Source organism: Rhinatrema bivittatum, chromosome 7 (assembly GCF_901001135.1).
Source record: "Rhinatrema bivittatum chromosome 7, aRhiBiv1.1, whole genome shotgun sequence".
NCBI classification, from domain to species: domain Eukaryota; kingdom Metazoa; phylum Chordata; class Amphibia; order Gymnophiona; family Rhinatrematidae; genus Rhinatrema; species Rhinatrema bivittatum.
In genome coordinates, this window is record NC_042621.1 from 226,213,694 (window position 1) to 226,233,803 (window position 20,110).

The 20,110-nt window shown below is 49.3% G+C and overlaps 1 protein-coding gene across 3 annotated transcripts in view; it reads left to right on the forward strand.

Annotated features, from left to right (window-relative positions):
• The window catches only part of IDE (insulin degrading enzyme), a 434,361-nt gene that overhangs the window by 132,632 nt on the left and 281,619 nt on the right, over nt 1–20,110 (forward strand). For all 3 annotated transcript variants that reach the window (XM_029609922.1, XM_029609921.1, XM_029609920.1), the window contains exon 11: nt 13,265–13,368. In XM_029609922.1, coding sequence (XP_029465782.1) covers nt 13,265–13,368 — 104 coding nt within the window. The remainder of the gene's footprint in view (nt 1–13,264; nt 13,369–20,110) is intronic.

The window sequence follows — 20,110 nt, forward strand, 5'->3', positions numbered from 1 at the left end:
TTTCGAAGCTGCATCAAGGGTCTCTGCAGCCGGAATTGACGTGCGCAGACTCACATGGCTGCAGGCCTTGGATCTCTGACCAAAGGTGCGGGAGCAGGTCATTGATATGCCATGTATAGGAGAGAATCTCTTCAGAGATAAGGAGAAGGACACAGTGACCAAGATCTGAGAACACCATGCAACAGTTCTTCACTGGTGCACAGGCCCTATCCTCCTCAGCTAGGAGGCCATCAAGGTTTGGGCCCAGGAAGTCTCTCTGCCACCCAAAGAGGTACTCTCCCCTGACCCTTTGCTCCCGTCAGTAACGCCAAGCCCCTCGTAGTTGTCCAGACAATAGAGGGCCTCAAAGCCCCAGCTGGTGCCACAGACAACTCCGGGGACAGGGTTTTGACTGGATTATAAGGAACATAACCAGGTTGCCCATACTCTGCGCGATGGACCTGCCGGTCAGGGAAAGGACATGGTTCTTTGCAAACCAGTGGCTCAATGTAACTTCAGACCAATAGGTTCTTTTCAGTGTTCGCAAGTGGTACAAATTAAACCTATTAAGTACCCCATCAAATTGCCCTTTGAGCCCATTCTAGGGCTTAGCACATCAGGAGGACCTTGTAGCTGAGCTCTCCTCCCTCTTAATGGCCAGGGTGGTCGAGCCCATTCCACTAGGTCAAAGAAGACTGGGATTTTACTCCCGGTACTTCCTGATACCATAGAAAACAGGGAGAAAGAGAAAAGTTCAAGATGGTTTCCCTGAGCACTCTGATCTCCTTCTTGCAAAAAAGGGACTGGCTATGTTCCATTTATCTAAAGGACACTTATACTTCTGGTGACCTGGGAAGATCTCTGAGTGTCTTTGCTTCGTGGTGGGAAAACAACACTTCCAGTATCACATTCTGCCGTTTGTGCTCGCATCAGTCCCACTTGTCTTAAAGAAATGCCTAGCCGTAGTGGTGGCACACCTTTGTAGACAGGGCGTTCACGTTTTCCTGTAGCTAAATGATTGGCTGGTCAAGATCTTCTCTCAGGTGGGGGCCGAGGAGTCCATGCACTTAACCATTCAGTAGCTGGAGTCACTAAGGTTCGTTGTCAGCTACTCAAAGTCCCTATCTCAGCTCATCACAATTGGACTTAATTGGAGCCTTTCCAGACACTGCTGAGGTCAAGGCCTTCCTGCCCTGGCAACGGGCCATCAACCTGATGAACATCACAGCAGGAATTCAACGGAGTCAGCAGCCATTAGCATGGCTCATGTTGAGGCTGCTGGACCACATAGCCGCTACAGTACACGTCACTCTCTTGGCATGTTTTCACTTGTAAATGGCCCAGTGGACCTTAAGGTCGCAGTGGCAACACGCCACTTAGGACCTTCAGAATTGCATCTGAGTCACACCATCCCTCTGGGACTCTCTTCCTGGTGGCGGGAAATCTAGAATCTGGAAAAGGGGGTGTCCTTCCAAAGTACTCCCACCCAAATTGTCCTAACCACGGATGCATCTACCCTGGACTGGGGAGCTCATGTAGATAGACTCAGCACCCAGGGTTTATGGTCCGCCCAAGAATGTGTCTGCCAAATCAGTTTCCTGGAATTCCAGGCAATCAGGGATGCGCAGTAGGCTTTCAGAAATTGGTCATCCAACAAAATTGTACTGCTAGAGACTGACAACCAAGCAGCATTGTGGTATGTTAACAAGCAGCTAGGTACAGGATCGTACCTCCTGCGTAAGGAAGCGGTCCAGATCTGGTTATGGGCCCTTTCCCACGGAATGGTGATCAGGGCCATGTATCTGGCTGTAACAGAGAATATGATAGCACAGACTGAGTCGCTCCTTCAGAATCCACGAATGGTCTCTGGACCAAGGGGTCATAAAGCGAATCTTCCACCTCTGGGGAAGCCCGGATGTGGATCTCTTCACAGCGCCATGGAACAGGAAGGTTCCTCTGTTCTGTTCCCTATACATGTGGCAAACCAGCTTCAGATGCCTTCGCCCACCATTGGGAAGAGGGTCTTCTGTATGCATGTCCTCCAGCTCCACTGGTAGCTAAGAAGCTTCACGAGGACAAAGGGACTGTGATCCTCATAGCCCCACATTGGCTGAGACAGATTTAGTTTCCACTCTTCTGGGAGATGTCCATCCAGAAAATGATCACGCTGGGAACTTCCCCAGATCTCAGCACCCAGTATTGAGGCAGGTTGTGCCATCCCAACCTCCAGGCCCTGTCACTCACAGCTTTGATGTTGAAAGTTTGATATTGCAACCATTTGATCTCTCGGAAGATGTGGCTCGGGTCTTGTTAGCTTCCAAAAAGCCTTCTACTAAAAAGTCCTACGAATTGAAGTGGAGTAGGTTTTCCGTGTGGTGTGAGCAGAATGCCCTAGCTCCTTTCTCCTGTTCCCTACAAAAACTGCTTGACTACCTTTAGAAGCTGGTTTGAAGACCAACCCCATTAGAATTCATCTGAGTACGATTAGCGCATTGCACTGTGGTGTAAACGGTAAGCCCTTCTTTGTACAGCCTGGAGTTGTACGTTTCATGCGGGGCCTAGTTCATTTGAAGCTTCCCGCTGTGTCTTGGGATCTCAACATGTTGTTGGCTAAGGTGATGAAAGTTCCTTTTGAGTTATGTGCTCCTGTGACCTGAGGTACCTGAAATGGAAGGTCATATTTTTGGTGGTGGTTACTTCAGCATGGAGGGTCAGCAAGCTCCAGGTCTTAGTGACTTATCCACCTTACATTAAGATTTTTGATGATGGGGTGGTTTACGAACACATCCTAAGTTCTTGCCTAAGGTGCTGTCGGACTTCTATCTTAACCATTGTCCTGCCAACATTCTTTCCCATGCCCTATTTGCAAACAGGCCCTGCACAGTTTGAATTACAAAAGAGCCTTAACCTTCTTTCTGGAGCAAACAGAAGCCTACAGATAGTCCACCCAAATTTTTATTTATTTTGATCAGAATAAGTTGGGTATTGCCAAGCAGATGCTTTCAAATTGGCTAGCAGACTGCATTTCCTTCTGTTATGCTCAGGCGAGCCTGCATCTTGGGGGTCATGTCAAAGGTCACTCTGTTTGAGCCATGGCAGGGTCTGTGGCCCACTTGCGAGCAGTCCCCATGGAGATCTGCAGGGCTGCAATGTGGAGTTCCATCCATAAGAACATAAGAAATTGCCATACTGGGTCAGACCAAGGGTCCATTAAGCCCAGCATCCTTTTTCCAACAGTGGCCAATCCAGGCTACAAGTACCTGGCAAGTATCCAAACACTAAGTAGATCCATGCTATTGATGCCAGTAAGAGCAGTGGCTTTTCCTAAGTCAAATTGATTAATAGCAAATAATAGACTTCTCCTCCAAGAACTTATCCAAATCTTTTTTAAACACAGCTACACTTAGGGGCGGATTTTCAGAGCCCTGCTCGCCTAAATCCGCCCAAATCCGGGCGGATTTTAGGCGAGCAGGGCCCTGCGCGCCGGTGAGCCTATTTTACATAGGCCTACCGGCGCGCGCAGAGCCCCGGGACTCGCGTAAGTCCCGGGGTTTTCGGAGGGGGGCGTGTCGGGGGCGTGTCGGGGGGGCGGGACCGAGCGCAGCGGCGCTTTCGGGGCGTGTTGGCAGCGTTTTGGGGGCGGGTACGGGGGCGTGGCTACGGCCCGGGGCGGTCCGGGGGCGTGACCGCGCCCTCCGTACCCACCCCCAGGTCGCGTCCCGGCGCGCAAGAGGCCCACTGGTGCGCGGGGATTTACGCCTCCCTCTGGGAGGCGTAAATCCCCCGACAAAAGTAAGGGGGGGGGCTTAGACAGGGCCGGGCGGGTGGGTTAGGTAGGGGAAGGGAGGGGAAGGTGAGGGGAGGGCAAAAGGAAGTTCCCTCCGAGGCCGCTCCGATTTCGGAGCGGCCTCTGAGGGAACGGGGGTAGGCTGCGCGGCTCGGCGCGCGCCGGCTATACAAAATCAATAGCCTTGCGCGCGCCGATCCAGGTTTTTAGCAGATACGCGCGGCTCCACGCGTATCTACTAAAATCCAGCTTACTTTTGCTTGCGCCTGATGCGCCAGCAAAAGTAGGCCAATTCGCGCTATTTGAAAATCTACCCCATACTGTATTAACCACGTACTCTGGCAACAAATTCCAGAGCTTAAGTATGTGATAATTAAGAGAGGATTTTCTCTGATTAGTTTTAAATGTGCTACTTGCTAACTTCATGGCGGGCCCCCTAGTCCTTCTGTTATCTGAAAGAGTAAATACCCGATTCACATTTACCTGTTCTAGACCTCTCAAGATTTTAAAGATCTTTATCATATCCCCTCTCAGCCATCTCTTCTCCAAGCTGAATAGCCTTAACCTCTTTAGCCCTTCCTCATAGGGGAGCTGTTCCATCCCCTTTATCATTTTGGTTACCCTTCTCTGTATCTTCTCCAATGCAATTATACACAGTACCCAAGGGGTGGTGTCACCATGGTGTGCTACAGTGGCAGTTTGACATTTTTCCGTTTTGTTCATCATTCCCTTCCTAATAATTCCTAACATTGTTTGCTTTTTTGACTGCCGCACGCACTGAGCCAACTATTTCAATGTATTATCCACTATGACGCCTAGATCTATTTCCTGGTGGTAACTCCTACTGTGGAGCCTAACATCGTGTACCACAGCAAGGGTTATTTTCCCCTTTATGCATCACCTTGCACTTATCCACATTAAATTTAATCTGCTATTTGAATATCCAATCCTCTAGTCTCACAAGGTCCTCCTTTAATTTATCATAATCCCCTTGATATTTAACTACTCTGAATAATTTTGTATCATATGCATATTTGATTATCTCACTCGTCGCATTCCTTTCCAGATCATTTATAAATATATTGAAAAGCACCAGTCCAAGTACAGATCCCTGAGGCACTCCACTGTTTACCCTTTTCCACTGACAAAATTGACCACTTAATCCTACTCTGTTTCCTGTCTTTTAACCAGTTTGTAATCCACGAAAGGACATTGCTTCCTATCCCATGACGTTTTAGTTTTCTTAGAAGCCTCTCATGAGGGACTTTGTCAAGGGCCTTCTGAAAATCCAGATACACTACACTACCGGTTCACCTTTATCCACATGTTTATTAACTCCTTAAAAAAAAACAAAAAAAAAACCAGATTTGTGAGGCAAGTCTTCACTTGAGTAAATCCATGTTGACTGTGTTCCATTAAACAGTGTCTTTCTATATATGCTCTGTGATTTTGATCTTTAGAATAGTTTCCACAGTTTTTCCCGGCACTGAAGTCAGGCTCAGGAAAAACCGTGGATAGAGATAGCTGACATGACAGTAGGTTTGGCTAATCTGTCCTTTGGAACTTGCTTGATGTGTTCCCCCACCCACCGTTATCAACAAAACATAGTTACTATTGTGCCCATTGGCACTTGTTTTGTTGGTCCCCTTTTTTGTTTTGGGGGGCTGCCTGTAGCTAGGTATTTACCTATGTGTGAGAACTGCCATCCTGCTTTCCCTCCAAGAAAGCAGAGTTGCTTACCTTTAACAGGTGTTCTCCGAGGATAAACAGGATGTCAGTCCTCACAAAAATTGCCCGCCACCCTGCGGAGTTGGGTTTCCACTATGTGGATTTTCTTATTACTTCTATTTTATTACTCTTAATTCTTTTTTTTTTTTTTTTTTTGCAAATTTTTATTTATGCATGAAAGGCATGACAGACAGATATCATGATATCCAGATTAGAAACAGGTACAAAATACAAGCTGAAATTATGAGCAATAAAACAGTCATAAACAACCAATGTCTCGTCTCATTTTTGATGCCGGATTACATTCCCATACCCAATCGCAAGCAGTAGCCTCTCAATGTTTTTTCCCCCCCTAGTCATCTCCCCTCCCTCTAGTTCCCTACCCCCTCTCCCCCCTCCACCCCCCCCCCCCACATGTCCCCTATGCAATCTCCACAGACGAGTAGATCGAAGACCAGCCTACTGTTGCAACCATGCCAGGTAAGGTGCCCACACAGCCTGAAATTTAGCCACCCGATCATGCCGGAGTGCGGTTAGGTAACCCATCTGATAGATCCTTTCCAATCGTGAATGGACCTGCGACAATGTAGGGGCAACATCAGATTTCCATCTGAACGCTATTTCACTTCTAGCAGCGATATATATCTGTATTAGCAACGTGGTATGCTTGTCACTGAGATCCTCGTTCACCAGGCTTAAGAGACACCCCTTGGGATCCAGTCGTATCAAAACTCCCAGAACCTTGGTTGCAAACCCCGCAATTATAGCCCAAAAAGCTTGTATCTTAGGACACTCCCACCACATGTGATAAAAGGTTCCCTTACCGCCGCATAATCTCCAGCAAGTACCACTGATTCGGGAGTTCATACGGTGTAACTTGTCCGGGGACAAGTACCATCTATACATTAATTTATATCCGTTTTCTTTAATGTTTGCGGATATAGAGCTCCTACCCACTAGCATATGACAGCGATCCCACTTGTGGTCCTCTATCGCTTGACCCAAATCGGATTCCCAATGTAATTGATAGGACCCTTTGGTTTTATCCGCACTACTAAGAAGTAAGTAGATCCGAGAAATCGGTTTGGACAAAGGGCCGCGCTGATCACAAAAGGATTCAAATAGGGATTTACCTCTGGAAAGCTCCCCGGACACCCCTTCCGATCTTAAAAAGTGGGTAATTTGCAGGTATGCATACCAATCCCTTCGCGTTCCCCCATACTTTTCCTGGATCTCCGCCATTCCCAACACAGCAGACCCCTGAAACATTTGTCCAGCCTTTGTCAACCCCATGCATGTCCATCTATCTGAAAAGGCTTTATCCAATCCCGGTGGAAACCCAGTGTTGCACAAAAAGGAGGTCAAATGGTAAATCCTCTTGGACCCCGCCACCCTGGGCCTCCAAACTGCCCAAAGCCTCAACACAGCCTGGGTGAACGGCGTCAGAGAAGGAACATTGACTCTCCCTATATCCTTACTCCACGCCCTGGTGGCTAAGGGAAAATCTCCAGATGCTGCCTGCTCTATAGCAATCCAGGATTTTGGTGCGCCCGTCGCATGCCAACTGACTATCACACCTAGTATGATTGCAGTATAGTACCAACTAAGATTGGGGACATTAAGACCTCCCCTCGTTCTATCCCTATATAAAATAGACCTAGAAACCCTGGGTGGCTTATGCTTCCATATAAAGCGGAACAATTTTCTCTGCCATATCCTAATAGCTCCATCCAGCACCGCCACCGGCAACGTCTGAAAGACATAACAAAGCCGGGGTAAGATGTTCATCTTAATGGCCGCTATCCTGCCAAGCCAAGAGATATCAGTTCTATCCCACCTGTCCAAATCTTGTTGTATCTGAGACCACAATGATTCGTAATTGAGTTTATATAGAGAATCTAGATGGGCCCCCAGTTTAACCCCCAGGTATTTTATAGATTCCTTAGCTTGGCGAAATGGCAATGCCTTCCCCACGGACTCATATTGGTCCTCTGTCATAGAAACATTTAACAGCTCAGACTTGTCCGCATTGATCTTAAAGCCCGACAGTCTCCCAAACTCCCGAATCTCCTCTAATAAGACTGGTAAGGAGAGCTCAGGCTTGCTAAGAGTAAATAAAAGATCGTCTGCAAAAAGCGAGATCTTAAATTCTAAATCCTGTACCGGTATTCCGTGTATGCCCACATGACGCCGTACTTTCTCGGCAAGGGGTTCTAACGAGAGGGCAAACAACAAGGGAGACAGTGGGCAGCCCTGACGCGTGCCCCGCTTAACTGCAAAAGGGTCTGAATAAGCCCCATTGATTTTTATTCGAGCATGCGGATCACTGTAAAGTTTTTTAACCCAATGAATGAAAAATTCCCCAATGCCCATCACTTCCATAACCTTAAATAAATACGGCCAATGCACCCAGTCGAACGCTTTTTCGGCATCCACCGTCAACAGCACCGACGGGATCTCATTAGTCTGCGCCCACCACATCAGTTCCACTACCCTACGTACATTGTCCGAGGCGAGCCGGCCAGGAATAAAACCCGACTGGTCCCTATCCACCAACCTAGGAGCTACTCTACCGAGGCGAAGAGCCAACGCCCTCGCCAGAATTTTCAGGTCAATGTTAATCAGGGATATTGGCCTGTACGACCCGCAAAGAGTATGGTCTCTACCGGGCTTGGCCAGCACCGTGATTCCCGCGGTATTAGATTCCTTAGAGATTATTCCTCCCCCCCTAATATCATTATACATAGCCACTAGCGGAGGTAGCAATTCTACACTAAAGACTTTGTAAAATTTTCCGGTGAACCCGTCCAGCCCAGGAGCTTTTCCCAACTTGAGACCCTTAATGATAAGAGATATCTCCCCTTCCCTCAATTCCTCATTGAGCACAGTACACTGTTCTGGAGATAATACCGGTAAATCAACAGCTTGTAAAGATTGGTCGATCTCCTCCACAGTGCAGAGGGACTCCGAGTCGTATAAGTTTCGGTAAAATTGATTGAAACATTGCCCAATTTCGTGCTGAGAGTACACATATTGCCCATGGTCTCCCTTAATCTTAGTAATTTGGGATTGCGCTGTTTTTTCTTTTAGTTTACGGGCAAGCTGTCTCCCAGCCCTGTTGCCCCATTCAAAATGATGCTGTTTCAGCAACTGTAGCTGGTGCGCTATCTGATCCCCATCTAGAACTTGTAGCGCCTGCCGAGCGGCCAGAAGGGGTTGTAATAAACCAGGGTCTAGAGTACGCTTGTGTCTCAATTCCAATCTAGCCACTCTCTCCAAGAGAGAGAGTCTCTCCCGGTCCCTCTCCTTCTTAACATAAGCCGCTCGGGCTATGCACAGACCCCTCACATAGGCCTTTAAGCTATCCCAGACAATCCCTGGTGTAACTTCACCATTCTCGTTAATATCCAAATAATCGCTGATGTGCTGCCTGAGCTGAGACACAAACCCCGTATCCTCAAGCAATTGATCATTCAATCTCCAAAATTTTGTGCCAACCTGGGAGTCTTTGGTCTGTAAAGTTAGCCAAACTGGGGCATGGTCGGACCATGTAATAGTGCCCACCTCCGCTTCCAGGACCTTCCCCACTAAATCCTTATCTATCAGAAAGTAATCAATCCTGGAATAGGATTTATGAGGGTGGGAGAAAAATGTATAGTTCCTAGATGTGGGATTACGCAGTCTCCAAACGTCCAGGAGACCCCGATCTCCCACCAGATGTTTAAGCGTTGTTCGTGCAAGTTTTCCCCCCACTCCCCCACTGTGGGAATTATCGAGATAAGGGTATCTCGTGATATTAAAATCTCCCCCCACAATGAGGCGCCCCTCCACCCAGTCACTAATAACAGCCGATAGTTTCGTATAAAACGCAGCTTGATCTGCGTTGGGAGCGTACACGTTCAGGAAAGTATACTTTTCTTCATTGATAGTTGCTTTTACTAAAATATAGCGACCCTCCACATCCCGGATTTCAGAGAAAACATCCGCCACAACCTGATTAGCAAACAATATCCCGACCCCTGTGTATTTATTGTGAACAGTAGCTGCAGCATGAAAAACTTGTGGGTACCCTTTAGAAACCAGCAAACGCTCGTAGCGTTTTCTAATGTGGGTTTCCTGGCAGAAAATAATTTCCGCCTTGTGATGGGCCATATCGCGTGTGAACAGTTGTCGTTTGTGATATGTGTTCAGGCCCTTGACATTAATAGAAAGTATTTTTAAAGGCTTCATGGCGCTGTGTTTAAGTGCGACCAAAGCCACAGTAAAGTCACTGCACGGCCACTGAGACTTGGCCCTCCATAAGCATTACTCATAACTATTCTCCTCTCGCCCAGTGGAGTTAGTCGACTCCCACAAGTCCACCTATCCTTGTTCCCCCCTCCCCCCCCCCCCACCTCCCCAGCCCTCCCCCCCCTCCCCCACTTCCAGCCACTCTGTCCAGAGTGGATCTCCTCCATGTGAGACCTAACGCCACCGCATGACCTTAACATGGTCCCTTCTCCTCCAGATCAATAAACACAAAAACAATTATAACAGTGTAAACAGTTAACCCCCTGTAGTATTCGTGAGTGTAAAATCATGGTCCCTCGTGGCTTAACATACCACCTGTTAATCCACTGTATACCACAGGTCCAGTAATATCAGCAAAACTCAAACTCAGACTATGTCCTCCAAACTCTGGCTGTTACCGCCAGCTCACCAGGACTCCAAATCACAGTCCAGGCTAGCTCATCCTGGTTCCTCGAGTCCCGAGGTGCCCGCGGATCTGCGGCGTAATCTTTTTCCACCATTGTTCACTCTTTTCCATCGTGGGCGGTCACTTTTCCCGCTATAACTCGCTTCAGTAGATGCAGAGGGCCCCTCGGACCCTGCTGCTGGTAATCCGGCGGCTCGCAGTATGTCTTCCGCTTCCATCACTCGTTGTACGCGGGACTGTACGCCGTTTATCGAGAAAAGTAGACCGAATGGGAAGAGCCATCTGTACTTGATATTTTGGGCACGAAGTATAGTAATTACATCCTTAAATTCACGCCTTTTCCGGATAGTAGAGATTGCCAGATCCTGGAACACCTCAATTTTACAATCCTTCCAGGTGATAGATCCCAGGGCTCGCGCTGCTCGTGCTACCGCTTCCTTAACAAGGAAGCTGTGAAAGCAGGCTATTATGTCCCTCGTCTGCTTATTCCTCGGGTTACCAAAAGCTCTATGTGCTCTCTCTAGAACCACTTCACGCGGCTTCTCCTTAATGCCCTCCGGGTCCAACAAATAAGCACATATGTCCTGCACCACTTGTGTACAATCCTTAAAGTCGTCCCCTTCCGGCACCCCACGGAATCTGAGATTTACTCGCCTGGTTCTGTTTTCCAGATCTTCAACGTGTGAATGGAGCTCCTCATGAGCGTCTCGAAGCTGCCCCAGCTCCTCCCGGACCGAGTCCAGCTCCGCTTGCGTGTCCTGCAGGCCCTGCTCAGTTTCGTCCGCTCTCCGTTCCAGTTCGCGGACATCTTTCTTTGTGCTCTCAATCATGTCTCCGAGTTCCTGACGGAAGCGGGCCATGTCCCCCCGTAATTCTTGAAACCAGGTGCGGAATTCTCCCCGGTTCGGGACCTCCGCATCCGCGGTCACGATCGCCGGCTCCGCCACCCCCTCTGGCTCCGGGATCACCGCCATCTTGCCTCCTTCCTCGAGTGCTGCCACTGTGCTCGCCGCCGCAAATGAGAAGCGATTTAAATCAGGCTTTTTCCGTGGTGTAGCCATTTGTGGTGTGCAGGGACCTCAAAGCAGCGAAATTCAAAGTCCGCAGATCCGGCTAGGCACCGATGGGGGTGGATTAAGGGTGGAGGAGAGGGGAGCCGAGGTCTTAAGCGGCCATCTTAGCAGGTGACGCCACCGGTCTCATTACTCTTAATTCTATGGTATGACTGAGGGAACCCTGCGTGGATGCGGTCTATATTGCATGTGTGAGCATGCTCACTAAGGCTCAAAGTTCTAGAAACTTTGACATATGTTTTCCATGTCGGGCTCCATCCGATAATGTCGCCCATGTGTGAGGACCGTCATCCTGCTGTCCTCAGAGAACACCTGTTACAGGTAAGCAACTCTGCTTTATGCTTGAGCAGAAGCAACCCTATATTCTTTTAATGCAAAATTGTACTTGTCATTGACCATTTCATGTGACAACATACTCATTCATATTTATGTACTATTCACCTATGCAGAATCAAAATATCAGAAAACCATGGAACTTGCTTTTCCCTAATATTTTAATCTATTATTTGCACAGGTGTTCTCATAAATTTTAGCTAACACATTATCCTAACCATCAATAGTCTCAAATGCAGTATTCTATGATTCTCGAATCCAGCAACTTTCAAAGGCTTTCAAATCAACCTTTGGCCTCATGGCTTTCTTTTTTTATTGCGTTCTGTTATCCTCAACAATGGCATTAAATAACAGCCTATAGTCAGTCCATGGTATTTCGATAGAACAAATCTTTAGATCCTTCCCACTGAATGGTAACAATCTTGAGTAATTATTAAGTCATGTAGATGGCCAGCTTGATGAGAGCGAATTGAACCATTGAGTCACCCCTTCACAAATAAGGAATCCTTAAAAACCTTAGCACTTGCAGAATCGCATATTATCTATGTGCAGATTAAAATTTCCTAAAATAATCTCTTATTAAACTGAAGGTGGAGCATATATAAAGTCTCAACTAAGAGAAATCAACACTATTAATTCCAAGGGAAGAGTAAACTAAATAAAATAGCTAGCCTGAAATTTTTACTAAAATTCCCTCAAAACCATAATTCATGGCAAGAGGCAATCTTCAGGGTTTTAATTTCTTTTTAAACAAGCTAACATTTATCCCTCATGTTTAATCTCCCTTGCTACACCTTCATATGCAAACGCTGGTAGACACAACTGGTTTAAAAGCAATGCATTAGTATGCCAAGATTCTGTAAAAAGAAATTATCAAGGTCAGATTCCTGTATTAAATCAGGAATTTGATCATCCCTTTTCCTAGCTGATCTAGCATTAATAGATTCCTGCTTTATACCACTCATACCTTGGTTAATCCCCAGTTTATAGGTAGCAAAACTGCTGCACCTTTTGGGATATACTAGATGTTGCATTTGAAATACAGAATCATACTTAATAGTTCTTCTAATCCCCCCAAAATAACCCTGCCAACTTATTAAAGGAACTGCACAATGATTAAGAGCCATTAAACAAATATTTTCCTCCTCATGCTCAGCAAGAACTAATGATCCATAATGCAGAAGAATAGATCTGGTTGCATGCTAGGAAAAAAATCTTTAAACTATTCTAGCATCATATTTTAAATTGTCTCTTTTAAAAATGATTCTTAAAGATATTCAACTTATTTTGAGTAACATAAGTGTAAATGGATTGGCTAGAATATTTAGCCTGCTACCTCCGACCCTTGTAGGTGACAAAGTATATCTGGTTTTCATGATAGCCAAAGTATACAAATGTACCTATCTCTTAGATAAAATATATCATAGGAATATGCATTATATATATCTTGATATCAGATATGTTTGCAGAAACTGGAGGGCTAGGGGACCCCAGTATATGTCATGATCAAATATGACCAAAACTGAGCAAGTTATCTTGCATTGCTGCTTTATGTCATATGCAGAAAGAAATTAACTTAATCAAATCTTTCTCTAGCAGTCAGCTATGTTTTTTTTCTATTGATATACTTTGAACATTTTTTGTAATTGAATATCTTATATTTTTCAGTATTATCCTTTAGAAGAAGTACTTGCAGCTGAATATTTACTGGAAGACTTTAGACCTGATTTAATAGAAATGGTTCTAGACAAACTTAGACCAGAAAATGTCCGGTGAGCCACAATACTGTTTTTTTTCTCTTTCAAGTTTTTTTGTAATTGCAGAATAACCTGGTTTAAAAATTAAGATTTTTTACCCCTAAATGACAATTCCATTGGATGGTATAACAATTATTTAATTTGTGTAAGATTGTTCTTCATAGATGAGCATATCTGATAATTGCCCTGATGAGTTATGTGAACACTCGCATGCCTGTTTGGAAGGAGCTTCTCTAAGCTTCCAGAGTTTTCATAAAATTCATGTGCCAGTAGGTGGTGGTAAAACTACTGGAATAAACTTTTGCTTGAGTTTATTAATTTAATTATTTTTCCTTGCTCCTAAAGTGAAGTTATATATACAGAATAGATAATGTTAATAACTTTAATATTTCATGACATAATTTCATTTTACTTTTTAGTATTAGTTTATTGTTCCTTAAGCTACTTGAGATGATATGAAATCCAAGACTTATAATTAATTCTAATTATACTCTTACCTCAGTCTATTCCATGGGGTGAGTATTATCCACAGAATAGGTGGGCCCGATATTTAATCGGAGCCCACGGGTTACCTGGGGGAGGGCCGGACTGCCGGGCGCGTCGCGTGACGTCATCGGGGCGCGCCGCGAAGCGTGTCGCGTCCCGATGACGTCGGGGCATGAGCCAGCCCCAGTGGGGGCGTTCCGGGGGCTAGCGTCAGAGGGAGGGGCGGCGCCGATGCGAAACGCCGCCCCTCCAAGGGGCGTTCCTGTGGCCGGCGTCATCAGAAGGGGCCGGCTCGGCCTGATGACGTCGGCCGGGGTTTAAAGGGCCGGTGCCTCGAGGCAGCCGGCCCTTTTTCCCCTGGAGAGCCGTTTCTGCTGTGGCCAGTCTCGCCCGGACCACGCGGCCTGCCACCCCCGACCGGAACCCACGCGGACCACGCGGCCCCGATCGGAAAGCACGCGGACCACGCGGCCTGCCGCCCCGATCGGCAGCCGGCAGCCATAAAAATTAAAAAAAAAAAAAAAAGGAAAAAGCCAAAAACCGAGCAGTGGGCTTTTCTGCACAAAAAAAAAAAACCCCAGCTCCACCTCAGCCCCAGGACCAGGGCCCAGCACCACTCAGGCAGCTGAGCTGCCCCAGGACCAGGACTACACAAGCAGCGGAACCGGAATGAGCCGAACCCAGCAGAGGACCCTTCCTGGGCCCACCCCAGGACCTTCTGGCCCCTGCACAGGCCTCGGGCCCCACATTCCAGGAGGACCCCCACTGGGCCAGCTCCCGGGCTCACAGGACACCCCGCTGCCGGAACGAGAAACTGTGAGTAACCCAGCCCGACGCATGAGGGAAAAGGGAGCAAAACCACGACCCGGGGGACGAACGAAACAAAGATCAAGGGGAACCACCTTCAAGCCAACGGGGGGGACGGGGGACCCCCCCCCCTGATGCCGGCTCCCTCCACTCCGACGACTGCGGGCCCGCTTAGCCCCCCCCTACAATTCCAGACGCTCCCCACCCTCCGGTCGTCGACCCACCTTCTGCTGCTGCCAACCCCTCGCCCAACGGCAGTGGACCTCCACAGACGGAAGGGGGGAACTGGCCCCCCCAGCCCCCCGTCTTGAGCCCCCTGGCTCCACAAGGCCCCCCCATGGGCGCCCCCCAAGCCTACAACCTTCACACTGCGGCAATCCCGACGCCCGGCCAGCCAACAAGCGTGACCCCTACCTTCCCGGGGTTCCCCTTCCCATGGGGCATCCCCCCGTGGATGCCAGCCTCTAACCCCATCCCAGGCATAACCCCTCCGGGCCAGCCCACCGGGCAACACGCCCAACCACAATGGACCTCGCCAGCCTACCCGTACCAGTTCTACCTGTGGGGGCTCTGGCCCGGACAACCAGGGATCCCTCCCACCCCAGCTCTAGCGGTCCAACCGACCCCGGCAGAGACTCCCACACCCATCGACCAACGGGATGTTCTGACCGGCACTACGAGCCTACAGACGACCGAGGCGGCCGCTCCACAGCAGAATACCCAGGAACCACCACCAAATGGCGACCTGGGCACCCATCCCAAGACCGGGTCAGCAGTGACGCCAGCGCGGGAAGACCATTCCCAAGACGACACGAGGCCAAACGCAACGCAGGACACAAGTAGAGGTGAGTCCACTGCACAGCCTATACAGGGACCCTTAACTGCGCAAGCGAGTAAAAAGAAAGGTAAAGCTAAGCGCAGGAGGAGGTACAGCTCCAGCGAAAGCAGCTCCTCCACGGATACGGACAGCGCGGATGACAATACACAGAATCCGCCAGGAGTGGAGACAACGGCGGCCGCGGCGCAGGGCATCCCACTATGGGAAAGCGTGCCCAGAAAGTTAAGAAAGCGCATAAAGCAGAAGAAATACATAGACATCTTCCGACTCATGGAAGGTAGGAGAGGCCAGCGTGACAGGAAGAGAGCGAAGACTGGCGACCCACTACCAGACAGCAATGAGAAAATTGCGCGCAACATCGTGAACTGGACACGCGCATATCTCCGCATGATGAGCGTTATCACAAAGGACGATCCATCGCAATGTGGACCTATGCTAACTTACGGGGACACTATACTTGGAGCATACCGGGCGTACGAGGGATGGGCCTGGTTGAATTACGATGAGCGTTTCCGCGATCGAATGGAAGAGAATACGCAGCTATCCTGGGGAAGGTCGGATGTGGACCTCTGGCTCCAGCAAATGACCAACAGAGCCAGTGACGCCGGGGGACGGACTCGTTCAGCTGCGAGGTCATCAGCGTCCAGACTCAGCTACCCAGGAACTGGAGGTGCATCTAACAGCGCGTGTTGGAGATACAACAAGGCTTCATGCAATTTCAAAGAATGTAAATTCAAGCACATATGCCTGATTTGTTCCGCACTGCACCTGGCGACGAAGTGCACGAAAAAAGGGGGGAGTGGGAGTTCTCCTAAAAAGGAAAAATGAAGCCCAGCATTACCAAAAAGCCGCCTCGCCAATAAGATTAGACCGAATGACGCATTGGCTCGACAAATACCCGAGGAGAGAGGAAGCAAAGCAGATTTCAGCAGGTTTCCAGGAAGGGTTCAGGATCCCCTATCAAGGCAACATTGACATACACACAGCAGGCAATGCGCCATCCACAACACGCCACCCTGACATCGTCCGAAACAAAATCGACAAGGAGATCGAGCTGGGCAGAATTGCCGGCCCTTTCCAGATGCCCCCCTTCCAGGAGATGATGATTTCCCCACTAGCGGTCGTACCAAAGAAGGAACCAGGAAAATACAGACTCATACAAAACCTGTCCTTCCCAATAGGAGCATCGGTGAACGATCACATTCCTCGAGAGGCATGCACGGTGCAGTATGCATCATTTGACAGTGCTATATCACTGTTACGGAGGTGTGGGAGGTCAGCAGCAATGGCAAAAACGGATATAGAATCGGCGTTTCGCCTGTTGCCCGTACATCCAGACAGCTTCCCGCTACTGGGTTTCAAGTTCCAAGGTCAATTCTACTTCAACAAGTGCATGCCCATGGGGTGTTCAGTTTCATGTGCCTACTTTGAGCTGCTCAGCACATTTCTCCACTGGGTAACGGCGGAGAAAGCTGGCTTGGACAACATCATACATTACCTCGACGACTTTTTGTTCGTCGGCCCGGAAGGGACAGGCGCAGCGGCTCGCTTACTGGGGACTTTCCAAGGAGTGGCGAAGGATTTCGGTGTCCCTTTGGCGATGGACAAGACTGAAGGGCCAGGGACAAACTTGTGTTTTTTGGGCATCGAACTCGATTCAGAAAGAATGATATCCAGGCTTCCGGAGGACAAGATACAGAATTTGCGGAACCTCATTGAAACCGCAATGCTGGCAAAAAAATTAACACTGCGGGAGGTACAATCCATAATGGGCGCTTTTAACTTTGCTTGTAAGGTGATCCCAATGGGCAGAGTCTTTTTGAGGAGACTAGCGGCCGCGACGACATCCGTACGGAAACCACATCACTACATAAGGATAACAAAGGCAATCAAAGACGACTTAGCGATATGGAAAAGCTTCTTGCAGGACTTCAATGGAATATCCATATGGCAAGAGCCCCAGATGTCGAATCGTGACCTGGACATACAATCGGATGCCTCGGGGGGGTGGGGATTTGGAGTGTATTGCCAAGGGGCGTGGGCGGCTGCCCAATGGCCGATAGCATGGATACAAGAAGGTACAACACGCAATATAACTTTCCTGGAGCTATTCCCAATTTGGGTTGCACTGGTCATATGGGGACCCAGACTGCAAAACAAACACATAATTTTCTGGTCTGACAATCAAGCTGTGGTATACGTCATCAACAGGCAGACAGCGAAATGCCCAAGGGTTGCGAACCTATTGAGACAAATAATACTGAGCAGCCTGCGCTTAAACACTACTGTTCGGGCACGGCATGTACCTGGAATTAGCAATGGTATTGCGGACGCGTTATCACGTGCCAAATGGTCTCTCTTTCGCAAACAGGTACCCAACGCAGAGAAGGAGGGGACTCCGGTGCCGGAACACTTATGGGCAATTGGACTACAACCACCCTAGACTTACTACGGAGATCGGTAGCGCCCGCTACATGGGATTCGTCCGCTAAGCCGCAAACGGTTTGGATCGTGGGGCATTCCTTCGTTCATTGGGCAGCGCAGAGGGCGCAACAGCGCAAGCACGGCGTACACCTCGGTTTGGCCCCGCGGGGAGTGCAGGTTACATGGATGGGAAAGCGAGGGATGCGGTGGCAGCAACTACTGCCTATGATCCGAGTCAGGAGGGAAGAGATGGCAGCCCCAGGCATGTTAATAGTGCACCTGGGAGGCAACGATTTGGGAACATGGACCTGCAGGCAGCTGTTGCAGGAGGCAAAAAGGGACATGCGCGAGTTGCAGACTTTGTTCCCAGGTGCAGTATTATGTTGGTCAGACATTATTCCCCGGATAAAATTCGCTAAGACCAAGTTATGGGGAAGGTGCCGCAAGAAGCTCAACAGGCAGTTGGGGGCCTGGTTGGAGCGCCTGGGGGGCTGTCAGATGCGTCATCAGTGGGCGGATGAGCAGTGTGAGGGCTTCTATTGGGCGGATAAGATACACCTTTCGGACATTGGGTACGACTTAACTGAAGCAATTGAGGCGCAGGTAGGGAAGCACCGGGGCCACAGCTAAAAAACCCTGTTACTTGTTGGGGGGGGCCCCGAGCAAGTGTAGACACTGCTCGGCGCCGGTGGCGGGTACTCGGGCCAATAGGACTTAGGGTAAAGGGATCAGCCGCGGGCTGACAAGCAGATTGCCGGAAGAAAAGGGGGACCACGCCCGGAGGCAGGGCCCCCCTGCTTACTACGCGGCTGGGGGCCGGTGAACGGAAGTCGCCTTGCTTGGAGCGCGGCAGGCGGCGTGGGTGGGCGTGGTCCTGGCAGAACGTGTGGCAATAAATAGATATATATATGTATTGGCCCGGGGTGGTGGGTTGTTATGATTACATTGTGTGCTGTTATGGTTAAATAAAAGCTGCGGCCAGTTTTACCCAAAGATACGTTTTGAGTGGTCATTAAGCACTGCAGGTGGGCGAGCGCCCGGGAACAAAGGAAGTCACGATTCCCAGAGTCAATAGGTGGGCCCGATATTTAATCGGAGCCCACGGGTTACCTGGGGGAGGGCCGGACTGCCGGGCGCGTCGCGTGACGTCATCGGGGCGCGCCGCGAAGCGCGTTGCGTCCCGATGACGTCGGGGCATGAGCCAGCCCCAGTGGGGGCGTTCCGGGGGCTAGCGTCAGAGGGAGGGGCGGCGCCGATGCGAAACGCCGCCCCTCCAAGGGGCGTTCCTGTGGCCGGCGTCATCGGCCCCGATGACGCCAAAGCCCGGATCCCGCCCCTTTGGGGGCGTTCCTGCGGCCGGCGTCATCAGAAGGGGCCGGCTCGGCCTGATGACGTTGGCCGGGGTTTAAAGGGCCGGTGCCTCGAGGCAGCCGGCCCTTTTTCCCCTGGAGAGCCGTTTCCCCACCCTCCCACCCTGTAATGAGTTGTAGGGTGTAATGGAGATAGGAGACGGAGATAGAAGGGAGCAACGCAATGTCGCAGCTGGGGGCGGGTACCCGGGCCAATAGGACTTAGGGTAAAGGGATCAGCCGCGGGCTGACAAGCAGATTGCCGGAAGAAAAGGGGGACCACGCCCGGAGGCAGGGCCCCCCTGCTTACTACGCGGCGGGGGGCCGGTGAACGGAAGTCGCCTTGCTTGGAGCGCGGCAGGCGGCGTGGGTGGGCGTGGTCCCGGCAGAACGTGTGGCAATAAATAGATATATATATGTATTGGCCCGGGGTGGTGGGTTGTTATGATTACATTGTGTGCTGTTATGGTTAAATAAAAGCTGCGGCCAGTTTTACCCAAAGATACGTTTTGAGTGGTCATTAAGCACTGCAGGTGGGCGAGCGCCCAGGAACAAAGGAAGTCACGATTCCCAGAGTCAACATAAAAGCCAGCAAACAACCTCTCCCCTCTAAGTACCAGCACCTGTAAGATCTTGTGCTAAAGTGACCTGCTGTTAGATTGTCAGGTGATAATGAGTTAGGCTCAGTTCTTAGTTGTTATTTGTATAGAATAACCCTGGTGTTTAAAAGACACTAAAACTTTACCATTTGTCTCTGCAGCTAATATTAATTAACAGATACAGAGTTGCAAAACTGCCTGAGACTTTGGTTCTCACTGTAGTGACAGAGTTGTTGCACTCAGCCCACAAATCC